The 13,189-nt window shown below is 34.0% G+C and overlaps 1 protein-coding gene across 1 annotated transcript in view; it reads right to left on the bottom strand.

The window, feature by feature from the left end:
• CFAP20DC (CFAP20 domain containing) overlaps positions 1 to 13,189 on the bottom strand; it is a gene marked incomplete at both ends in the record, with an annotated part of 79,939 nt that overhangs the window by 50,662 nt on the left and 16,088 nt on the right. The window contains 3 exons of the mRNA XM_082004445.1: positions 1,454 to 1,618; positions 4,315 to 4,471; positions 7,320 to 7,434. Coding sequence (XP_081860571.1) covers positions 1,454 to 1,618; positions 4,315 to 4,471; positions 7,320 to 7,434 — 437 coding nt within the window. The remainder of the gene's footprint in view (positions 1 to 1,453; positions 1,619 to 4,314; positions 4,472 to 7,319; positions 7,435 to 13,189) is intronic.

The raw sequence follows: 13,189 nt of genomic DNA, 5'->3' as shown, positions 1-13,189 counted from the left end.
TAATATTCTGTGTAACATGGTATTTTCTTTTATTAGTTTCTAATTTTCAACTGCGTAATCAGATCAGATCATGTCTTGTTTGTGTGTCATGAGACAGGAAAAGCAGCTTCTATCAAACTTTACAAAGTAACTAGTAGTACAAAGAAAGTCGTCTAAGCCAATTTTTAATGTTTTCAGCATATCTTCACGTGAGAGTTTTTTATTCATGCTGCTTCTCTCAAACACTTCTTTACCTGCAAAACCTTTCCTGAGATGGTTAAACTGATAGTCTATAAAGTATTTCAGATAATAATGCAAAACTGATGTCTTTAAAGGTTTGATACCTTTTCCATTTCATACGAATTTGAACTTCCTGCAACTCAGTATCTTAGTTTTTAAAAAATGTAGCTACATATTAATCCAAGAATTCCACTGAGCAAGATCTATGGTGATGATGACTTTCCTTCCTTGAGTCATTTCATTTTGACATTTTAAAGCTTAACTACAGTTAGCATTTCTCCCCAATGTACAACCCTTTGCATTTATCAAAGCTAGATTTTACATGGTATCATGTTACATATTTACCTAGCACAGTGGTCCCCAGGTCACAATTTTTCAACACAGTGGCCACAAGAAATAAAAACGGTAAAAAAACTTTTAGAAAAATATTACAAGTCCTGCATGTTACCTGCTCTGTAGTGTTTTTCATGAAAAAGTACATGGGGGATTGCCCATCTTACAAGTTCAAAACTCTCTGAAGTCCCACTCTTTACTAACCTAGTAACTGTATCGTATGAAAATTTTGCTCCCACATTATTTACTTCTGAGATTATTCATAACTATAAACAACACAGAGCCTAGAATAAAAAAAATTGAGGCCTCCTCCTGTTAGCCTTCAGCTATAATAAAAATTTAAAATTTGATCCTCTGCTTGCTTTCTGTCTCCTGGTTTTTATCAAAGTCAATAGTTTGTATCTTGGCACATGATTGCCTAGCTTCTTTAATAAATCCCTTCTATGCAGTGATATCAAAGTCTAAATTATATGTTTTATAATCTTCTAGCTTACAGAAGCATTCAAATAACTCCAAGACACCAGTAAGACAAGATTTCCTTCTTCAGAGTACAAGATGAGGAGACTATGCGTGGTCATATTGTTAGAAGAGTTTCATTAATGTAAACATACTTTAAAAAAAGTGTAAAAACAGAACAGACACACTTCAATGTACATTCAGAAGACATATCTCAAATATTGTTATTATAAATCCCACAGTTGAATTATAATTGTTCAGGCTGCACATAGATCTCAAACTATAGAACAGACACGTGTCTATGTGCTCATGATATTACAGCTATGCAAGAGCTGTCATTTTATTTTAAGACACTGGAACTCTTAACATTAACTTCTGCAAAACGCTGTTATTTGTATGCATACTGTATAGATCGTATTCACAGTATTTTAATGCAACAGAATACCTGTTTCTTGCACTGTTACTGGATATCTCCTGCATTTTATTTCTGGCTTGTGAATTTTAGTCAGGTTCAGCAATTGTGTAACTTGTGGCACATCTGTATTTAGCTGGCAGGTTCGGGGAATAACATCTGTGGGATCATATGGCATAAATGGAACAACATATATATCTAGAATCAAAAAACATGGACTTTACTTCACTCAGATGACATAACAGAATGAAATTTGACTTACATGATTTGTTAGTTTGCATATATCTTAGTCATATGGTTATAACTGTTTAATAGATTATGGTAATCTGAAAAAATTGCTGCAATTGTTCACTTTTAAGGCAATAAGCATGTAAATTTTTAAATGATACTGTGTATTTTTCTAGGGCAAAAATTTGAATAAACTTAAACTAAGAAATATGCACTAATGGCTAGAATATCCATAGTAAATCAACAACTTTGATTTGGCAAGTGAACAGCAAACCAGAATCACAAAATACTTTTAGTTAATTTTTATTTGAACTCAGCTTTAATTCTAATACTAATATACTGATTTTCAGACAAAATGAACATCTTGAAATGGTACGGATATCAGTGGGACTGAAGTAGCAAACAGAGGTTCTCACATATGCAAATAAAGAATTCTACAAACTTTAATTCCAAAATTTGGACACCATTACATTTTCATGATAAACTATAAAGGTGTCAGCCTATCTATTCTTGTGACACTAGACACTAGTAGAATGTGATCTGATTGCCTCTGCTTTCCCTTTGATAACCAATATAAGCTAAGTTTATGAAAGTTATTCTCTACAAAGAAAGGTATCCAGAGTCAGAACCATTCCTGATGGAAATTCATTCTGATGCAAATCCATTCCAAATTTTATAAGAACTGAATAGAGTAAGCTAATGAATATTAGTCTCTTTTCCAAGGATAAGAAGAGTAAAATATAACCCCCAAACCAATCACAAATAATGGATCAACTATTGAGATCCTAATAGAAAAATTCAAGTGTCCCATGTCATATTTCAGTAGTGGACATATTTAACTAAGACAAATGCTAGCAACCATTTTTCCACCAAGCCAGTACTTTATTTACCACTGTAAGACAACACTTAGTGATAAAAACCCATATGTAACTTTGGGATTACTATGGAAACCAAAGACTAGGTACGTATCAAGCTTATATGCCTCAATATCATGGGGCAGAGAAGGTGAATTCTTTCCTCTATCTCAATGATCCCATACAGAAATTATTTCTTAGTATAGGCGGTTTCTCCTTTCCACTTGCAATCATTTTAAGAATGCAAAAAATACTATATATGAGCTACTAAGAAAGAATAACATACACATTGCACCTTGAAATCACTACTTCCACCACCACCAAGGTTTAAGCAAGGAACTTGACCCTCATTAGAAGTTGCAATGTCATTGCATTCAGTGGAGCTCAACTAACTGGTCCAGTCATCTCAGAGGAAAAAACTTTATCAAATCATTATTAACTGAAAGTTAGTTAGAAATAACAAAAAACTACTATGATTTTTCTGTAATTGGGTATGAAGTATAGTTTTTTTTAATACAGCCAAACCTTGAGCAGTAATGTAATTTTAAAACTTGCCTAGATAAGAAAATTCATAAGCATACAGAAAATACTAACGCCCACCAGCTGTGTAATAATCATAGAATTGATAATCCAGTAATTAGAAGTGCAGTATTTTACCATGCGTACAGTTTATTAAAGCTGTCTACTCATTATCTTAACCACATTTTGGAATTCTGGAACTCATTTAGAACATTTACGCACATTTCAAAACCAGTTTAGAATGGAAGAGAGAAAACAATGCACTGACTGGATTAAAGCAAATTAAAGCCAGTGAGGCCTCTAACTGCAGTTTCTACTGAGAATTTACCAGATTCTTTCTGTAGTAATTTTTTAATTTTTTTTTTCCAATTTCACCAACAAAAACAAGAGGAGTAATCACAATGATCCTTATTGGTTTAGGTTTTCTAAATGGAAGATACATTTTGTTACACTTATGGTACTGCTAATGATCCCTCCTTCAGATACCAGAAGGCTTTGTTCAGGTGTGTTCTTTAAAAGTCACAAAATGAAAATCTGAATGAAACTGAAGATGAACTATACCTAGGGTTCCTCTAATAAAGTGCCAACTGTGCTTTTTGACTTCTTCCTCTATTACTGCAAATATCAATGAGGAAGGAAGTTCTCTCCCTTGGAAAATAATGTTCAGGATTATGATGCTAATTTGGAGACTGGTAAACCTTTGACCAATATCCTGCTCTGTTACAAACATAACCTCTCATTTTCAGCTCACCACCAATACTACTTTCCTAATGAACAAGGACACATTAGGATAAATGGAATAAAGATCACAGAGGTGTTTATGATAGCTTCATAGTTCTGTTTCATTTAATACTGTTTCATTACAGTTCTGTCTTGGATTATTTAAAGAAGAAATCTTTCATCAGCTGCTAATGTCCAAAATTATTAAAACAAACAGCAGATGTTACTAAGTTTAAGTATTTCTCTTTCCTTTCAGACAATCTCTTCTTAGGCAAAACTTGATTTCTACCAGCATAAGATACCCTCATTAAAACAAGCTCTCTATTTGATAAATCTTGCAAGAATTTCTTCAATAAAATAATTCTATGGAAGTCAATGTTTAAAACAGAAGAGTACACAATATATTTACTTAGTCACCTAAAGTCCAACACTTGCAGATTTAATACGCTGTACTACCACTTCAATTTTCATGAAATCATGTAATTTTTCAAACTGCCAATCTGATGATTAAGCAGCTTTTGATTTTATAATATGAACAGTTATGAGTAAGACTACACAGAAATTGTAACACACCATCTTCCTCAACTGTATCTTGAGGCTTGGATTTTAAAGTGAAGATCTTCCTCAGTTTACAGTTAGCTGAAATACTAATTCCATCCAAAGACTGGAAGACTGCTCCTCTGAATATTTCACTGGTGAATGCTACCAAGTCAATGCACATATTGCACCACTAGAAAAGAGAAAAAATACTCTTTAATGAAACCCAAACAGTAATCATTGCAGAATAGTGTATAGATGTCTATAAATGAAGCCTCTGTGGGGTATTAGATTCTCAGAGACTGTGATTCACCATGCATAACATTTTGATATTAAAACAAATACTGTTTTTGCACTTACAGCAATTATTTATACAATTAGTACATAATGACCTGGTGAGTACCAGCCCAAGTGAGCTCTATTACCTAGCATGTCCACCAAATGTTTTGCAGCTAACTTGTGAGAAAGTACATTTAATGAAGATTTTCTGGGGGAAAAAAGAGAATTGTTATTCAATATTACTTCGTAAGTTAAAGTTACTGCAGCGTAAGTGTTCCAAAAGCTATAGTTGGAGATTCTTTGATGATTTCTTTCTGAGATTCATAAAGAAATGACCTCTCCAAGGCTTGCACCCCTTCCACACTGAAAACTATCAGGCCAATTTCTAGTATGGACAAGACCCCAGTGTATAAAACAAGAAGTAGTTTTAAGATGTTATTATAAATGTCATCCATTCCTGATAAGACACTTCCAAAAGACAAATCAGATAATGACAAGTGCCTAGGTTTCTAAAAATCCTACTTAAGTATGTTTTAATTCTCATTAGATGATTATTCCATTTATTTCAAGAAACACTGTTAGAACAGTAGCATCAATGAGCTATGCTCTCCTGCACTATTCCAGTAGCTCTTTAAATTCTCTCAGTTCCAAGTTTTTTCCACTTAATTCAACACTTCTATATTGCTGTTTTTTATAACACAGAAATGAGCAGTTACAGGTATCTACTTTGAATGAGGACCATATTACAATTCCATTATCCTCCTAGAAAAAAAAATGAAGTTTCATATAAAACAAGTAACTCCACAAGCAGAAGAACTAACAAAATACACTTTCTTGTGGCTTTATGTTTTCCATTGAGTCCCTCTGGTGTTTAAAAACACATATGGTCATAGTCCTGGTGCTCCTAACAATTATTCTCCTCATCAATTCTGGTATCTAGTGAGAGACGAGCTGATGCTAACACATCTTATATAACCAGGAAATAAACAGAGGTGGCCTTGAGGAGAAATGCAACCATTTTCATGAAATTTGCACCTGTAAAATTTAGTTGACCAATGGGTTGAAGCTTTATTAAGGGAGAAGAATACTAAGACATAATGATTGTGTAAGTCTCATTTCCTTATAAAGTCAAGTACTAGTTTCTAAATGCCAAATAGTAAATATTTTTTGAGCAAAAAATTTAGGTCCAGACATTACTATTCAGCTTCTAAATCTGAAATTCTGGAAGGAAAGGAATATTTGTTTTGAAGACACCAAGCAATGGAATGGAAAATGCAGTACTTAATTATAACTGATATTTCTATTACTGAGGTTGGAAAACAGCATCATTTGTAAGAATACAATACAAGAAGCTAGCATATGGAAATGTAATCTATGTTCTACCGATGGAACAAACACCACATTATATTCTTATACATAACCAATCATACTGATAACAATGATCAGCTTCTGTATACAATATGTTAAACTATCAGAGCCATGTAAAAGATCTAAGCACTGAAAGCAGCACATACTCCCTCCTTCAAGTAAAAGCAACAATAAAAAGGCAGATAACCATTTAAAAGACAACAGATACGTATTCAGATACACTAAGAAATACAGATCTACTCTTTAAGGTCAGTCAAGGATTAAAGTTATTAACATACTTTGTCATTATAACTGATCAGAGCATTTAGACAGATCTCTGATTCATGTTTTATTATCTAAATTAAAATACATAACTTAGGTTCATATTCTGATTGAATTTAACTTCATGTACATTAATGCATATTTTAATCCTGAAACATTTGTGCTAGTCTGACACCAAGATCAACTAACTGAAATTATACTGAAGAAAAATAATTTAATTTCAGTGGATCTTGAATTAACAGCAACTTCAGGAGTATAATCTGGTGCATATTAATTTGAAAAAAATCCAACCAGTTCTTACCACAAAGCAGAAAACTCCTGCAATCTAAAATTATTACATCTGTTTTCACCTGAACTATCTCAAAAGAAGTCATAACTTCAGAGGTTTTTGTAAAATATTCTCTCCTGTCTGGCCTTAAGTCCACAGCTGCTTAGTATACTGTTATCCAGTTCTCTTGGTGCAAACTTATATTTTAAAATACTTGAAATCTAACTGGTCTCATCTCCAAACGATTTTTTTAAAGCATATTTGAAACTTGAGCCTTTTTACAAGGTTATATGGTAACCATCGGGTTTTGTATCCTGACAGCTATTACCACATGTTGTGGCTGGGCGTGGGAGAGGGGAACAGGGAGAAGCTGACGGCTATTGTTTTATTTTCATCAGTTTGACATATATATGTGATTTTATATATACCAAAATTGCAAAGAACCTGAAGCACATGAAAGTAACCATCAGCTACAGTCTACCTGCAGCTCCAGTGAATGTGATAAAAGGTCACTACAGGAGAAGGTACACGTGAACAGGAGCACTATAATGAAAAAGTATCAGGGACACAGAGAACTTTACAAAGGTTCAATAGACAGCAAAAGTGGGAGATAAACACATCACAAACAGCATTAGTCTTGAAACATGGGAATGAGCTCCTAATGTTAAAAGAAGGGTAGAAGAGTAGTAGCATTAAGTGGTTCTGATACCATCCAGTAGAGGGGACATATGCATGTATCATGAACCAGCGGGAACTGAGTTCTAAACCAAACAGTAATTTCAACAGGTCTATAAACGTACATAAAACATTTTGAATAAAAAAGCATGCTTGACCACAGTTCTAGGGATATTCCCAAGGTACCTACTATTTTGCGCTTGATTGTAAACAGAGGAATTTTTGCATGCAGAGGGGTTACAGACAATTCCTTGTGGACTGTTGATAAATACAATCTTCTTTTAATATTTCCTAAATCAGTTATCCTATAAAAGAAAAAGCAGGAGAGAATGGAACAGATCTTTGTCAATTCAATAATCCAGTGTCTTTGGGCAATCACAAAAGAGCTATTCGTATGCAGAACCTTTATGTCAGTGATAGCAAATATGGTATTTAAGACTTACTTCTTTTACAAGATTAGTAACAAGATTTCTTTCTCAGATTCAAACTTGGTGGCTATATCCCTGCACATATAAAATCACTTTACATGCTAATTTTGTTTCAACAGTCTACACTTTGCTAGATTTCCATAGCCCTCCAGACTATGAAAGAATTCAATTTGGCTGAACTGAGAATCCAGTAGCCTTTAATAACCACACTTGTTTCTGCCCCTTAAGCTTGTGTCATCTCGGGACAACCCGTCACCTGCTAACTAGAAAAATATTTCTTTTCCTAAAAATGCCTCTGTCATTTTATATAGACTCTTTGTTGGCTTAAAGGTAGACACAGGACATTGTCTGGTTTACTTCCTGAGCACATAACTTCAAATGTAAATTATAATACAGAAGTTTATTGCAATAAAAAAGCAATACATTTTTTGCATTAAAGTTGAAGGGAAGAAGGAGGAAGGGGGGGAAGTGCAGAGTTACGGTGTTTTCTCTTAAGTAAGTGTAACATGTGATGGAGCCCTGCTTTCCCGGAGATGGCTGAACACCTGCCTGCCGATGGGAAGTGGTGAATGGATTCCTTGTTTTGCTCTGCTTGTGTGCAGCTTTTGCTTTACATGTTAAACTGTCTTTATCTCAACCCACGAGTTTTCTCACTTTCTCCCTTGTCATTCTCCCCCCCATCCCACTGCGGGAGAAGTGAAAGAGTGGCTGTGCGTGGCTTAGCTGCTTACTAGTGTTAAAGCACAGCAGCAGCACAACCTTCATATCCCCCCAGCAGTCCTACCTTATTATACCGGAGAACAGACATTTCTTTAAAGGTTGCAATTTGCATGAGAAAATAATGATTAGTTTACCTATTATTTTTGAACAAGCCTATTCCTGACACGTAAGTATTCCTCTGTAATTAGCAACCCCCCTGAGAAGATGACAACTAATGACAATAAACAACTTTGTCACTACTTAGTGTTGTTAAAAATAATTGCTCATAATCATTATATTTAAACACTGGGTTTTACTTTAAAATTGTGAGATTGTGCTGTAGACTTTTTTCTTTTATTACTGAAAACAATTTTTCATTAGTAAGGACCTACCTGTAGCTTAACTAATGAAATGTTGTCATCCAAAATTTGCTGAAATGTTCTTCAGATACCTTAGGTCAGCTTAGGAGGCCATTAACTCTGGAGCAAGTTACGTGATTTAGCTATTTTTGGCAATTTGAGAGCTCAACCATGCACAGTACAGAATATACTGCAAGTAGGTAAACATCAAAAGGTTCTACTAGTTAGTACAGGCGATAAAAACACAGCAGCACCTTCTTGTTTCCCCATAGTCATTAAAACCATCATGCAAAGCAAATAGGAAGTCCACCAGCTTTCCAGAACTTGTTGATTCTTTCCTTTCCTTTGCAGACAATCTGATCTTTAATCTATTCATCCTCATAACACGGGTGGGCAAATCAAGACAAAGTGGAAGAGTCTACTAGCTGTTTCATTTTGAAAGACTAGCAATTCCTCTCACAAATCACATGCACTTCAAAGGCAGAAATTTCACTACTGTGCTGGGGGAAGAACATTATATCCTCACCAGTGGTATCGTTTGACAGAGCAGATTTCAGTATCAGCTGCACATTATATTTACAGATGGATGAATAATACAATCAAGTCCTTGAAAAGGACTTTTGATGACATCTGATGAAATCACATCAGAAGACCTCAAAGTGTCTTCCAATGCTAGCATTCTGGGCTTCATCTTAACTTTTGAAGAAATTTAAGCAAGATGTGAAATAATTTACCTAATATCATCAGCAAGTTAGCCGCATAGCTAAGTCTGTGCGCCAGATCAAGGCGCAGTTCCATCCATCATTTTGCTTCTCATATACCCTTTGATGAAAAAAGTATGGATGTAGTCTTCAGAAACTCTCCACTCTGTTCTAAATCTTGATGTTCAGAAGTGCTAAGAAATTGAGGCACCAAGGAACTTCAAAGAATTGGAGTAGTGGTTGCTTGAAACTCCCCTAGATCTCCTGGTTATGTATATAGCTGAGCAACTCAACTATATAGCTGAGGAACCAGGTAGTTGCAGTAGCCTGAGTGCTGAAACACAAATAAAAAACCTATTCCTGCTGAACCTGAAACTGTGTAATTCTCAATGGAGACTGTTGCTTGAAATGATGCTATGGCAAAGCAGTAGGAACCTAGACTTAAGGCATGCATATCTCCAAACAACTGCCAATAAAAACTTAAGTTCACTTTCTAATATTGGTTCAATGTTTAAATTTTATTATTTATTTTTATATGAATAGTTTTATCTTTCTCAATCCTGAAAAATATTAGGTACCTTAGCAATAAAAAGGCTATTAGTAAATGTAAAAGCTCAGTTACATTCCAAAGTGCAATACAAAACACATTCATTTAGACAAAAATACACACATTTATATCAGACTGTCATAGAAGCCTAAAATAAGATTTTTTTTATGATGTATGTATGCTGTTAAGAAGCAGCAAACCTTTAAACTAAAGAAGTTTAAAATTTATTTCAGTAAATAAATTTAAAACAATAGAAATTTATACTCTACAGGCAAAAGTAGATGAAACATTTGAAGAACAGGCAAAATTGGAGAAAGAAGATGGTTTTAAAATTCTGTAAAATAACTGATTTCCTGGGAGAGGAAAGATAATTATGTGAGAGTTAGTGTTAACTTTCAGATTTATTTTTACTTTGCAAGAAGCAATGTAACTGACAAAACAAGGGTCTAGTGAAACTTTTTCTGTAGTAATTTAGACAATGGGAGTTAGAACATTAGAACTCACTTGTTAAATGACTCAAGAGTACTTGTGGTGAAACAACTTTTTTTTTTTCCCCTGTTATAGAAGAGCATGACCTATGTTAAACCTACAAAAGCAGGAAACATCTGCAGCACACACCTTGATTTTCAACGATGCATTAAAAAAATCTATATAAGAGTTAATGTATTTTTATTATGTCTGTGCTCGAGTATTTGTATCTAAGGGTCAGACATCTGATAGAAAAGTAATGAGACCATGTTGAGAAAAATGAGGTAGTCAACAGGAAAAATCAACCTCATTTATAATAATATTCCTGTGATCAGCAGGTGCATAACTCTCCCAGCTATGGTCATTAGCTGCAGTCATTTCACACTTAACATCTATATTTGCAAACCATTTGAAAGTAAAATTACCTTCCAATCCAATTTTCAATTTTATTTTATATCTTCAACTTTGATTGACTATTCTCCTCACAATGGTAACTATAGTGAGATTGCAAGTAAGTGGTAGTGACTACCCAAGAGTACAGATAAAATCATCTTCTCAGATCACCTATTCAGTTTGCTTCTGTATGTATAATAATTTACAACCATTTGTTAATGTTCAAGGCTTAAAATGAACTTAGAAAAAAATTATTCTGGACAGCTGAAGGGATGCTTCATTTATCAAGCTCACTTATTCTTAAAATGAAAGTGTTTTTCTCCTTATAAATGACTTAAACTGGAAGTTTACCAAACATGAAAGCAGTTATTACATCGATGTTGCTAAGCAAAGAGCAACTCCCCTACAATTTATTATTAATGAAAATTTCTTTGTATTCTGGTCAAAATCCAGATAGAATCCTCTTGTAAAGCTTAACTATTAGTATTTAGCATATTAGTACTTCACAATTGTAGTGCCATTTTCTCCATAAAAAGTATGGGCTTCAGAAACATTAGGTTGTATCATCATCATCATCTCCATTTTAAAGATAGAAAAACAAAGCAATAACAATGGTCAGCTGATTTCCCATGCTTACAGATTCTTAAGTTTCCTTATTCAGGAGCAGTCTGTACTTCACATATGTTTTATTTTATGCACTACTTGTAAATTGGTCTTGCAGGAGATACTATGTTATTGAACTGGCTGTCTGATCATCTGAAATCCAGAGCACTGTATTCTGCCCTCATAAAAACAGACTTAGTTATGTTGAAAAATCAATCGAATCTTTACAAAATAAGAGATCAGGAAGATTGATATGTCACCTAGACCTAGAGAACAAGTTGTGAAGAACCAGCTTTATTTTTATATACTGGAATTTTGTGTTGATAACGTCTTTCTGGAGACCGATAAATAAAAACCACAAAGTCCCCTTAAACAATATCAATAAGAAGGCATTAGTACAGATGGCAGGTGCAAGAATGAATCATCAAATCTGGTTGCTAGAATAGAAAAAGCTTTCCAAATATAAGCAATTATGAAGAACTAGTGATTCCTGAGCTCTCCCTACAAGGTATTAACATATTTGCAATCAATTCTCCAACTGAAAGAATGACCAGGTATTTTCATTCATCAAGAATAATTTGTTGTGAAAATGCCATTATTTTTAGAACTCCACATATTTAAAAAATTCTGGAAGTGGTCATTAATATTTGTAACATATTCTAGAAACTTCTATCAGTATTTTAACATCCTTGGTTTTGAAATTATCTCATCTTTCTCTATTTTCAAGTATTTAGTAAATTCTATTTCAAGGGCATGGTGGTATGTTCCTCTGAAGCATGGCTAACTGTGCCAAATTGTTTAGAAAACCATAATGCTAGAAAATAGTTTTTAATTTCTTCTGTACAAAGTACTTTAATGAGTATTAATACGTGGAAAGTTTAGTGCTTACTTTTCAAGAATCTAAACAAATTACCCTTATAATGCAGTTATTTGTGCCTGGAACTAATTCTGTTGGCTCCTTTTAGTTTATTGGCTGTTATTCTTTCCGCTGAATTCCTTTCCATGAATTTATCTATTCTAAAGAGACAATCTGTCCTTTCATGTTAGAAAGACAAAGAAAAGGTTATGTTCACACTTGCTATATGTAACAGTTCTCTTAAGTACAGCCATATTTCTCACTTTTAAACAATTATTCTGGATCATGCATTTACTTTATTTGGCATAGAAAAATCCTGACTAACAAACTCCTCCAACCAAACAAACAGCATTCAGATTACTCCGTGTTACTTAAATTGATCCACCAACCAAAATATATATAATTAGTACTTTTCTTCTCTCTAAAGTCCTAGAAGACAGCAATTTATTCTGTAATATCACCAGGACATCACCTAACACCATAAGATGTACTCTATTCATTTAACAGCATATCATGATAGGTTAAAATAGATTCACTACCTAGCAAGTTAAAACTTAACAGAACAAACCATCTCTCCCATCAGTTCTAACAGATCAAAGATATTTAAGCAAAGATAAAGTGATACTGGTTACAATAATTACTTTCAGGGCATTTTGAAACTTATGCATTAATATTGCAACACAGAAAGACAGTGTTCTTGATCGTGCACCTGAAGTGCCTAGTGGAAAAAGGGGGAACTGTACAGACTGGAGACACAGTGTTTCATCAGCCTACTGAGCTAAAGGTATTGTGCTATACTAAATTAAGACTGCCTGTAACTGCACTTACAAAAAAGCAATTACAATAGCTGTTCATTTGCAGATACTACACCTGCAACACAAATCATGTAACATCAGCCTCGGAGGATGCAACAGCCTCATGAAGGAAATATTCCTTTTTGTCACAGCTGTTGATTTCACTGTACAAACTGTATCTAATTTGAGCTTGGCAAACTAATGAGTATGCT

The sequence above is a fragment of the Phaethon aethereus genome (assembly GCF_964289735.1).
Source record: "Phaethon aethereus genome assembly, chromosome: 11".
In the NCBI taxonomy this organism is placed as follows: Eukaryota; Metazoa; Chordata; class Aves; order Phaethontiformes; family Phaethontidae; genus Phaethon; species Phaethon aethereus.
The sequence above is the reverse complement of the archived record's forward strand: the minus strand, read 5'-3'. Positions and strand labels throughout refer to the sequence as shown.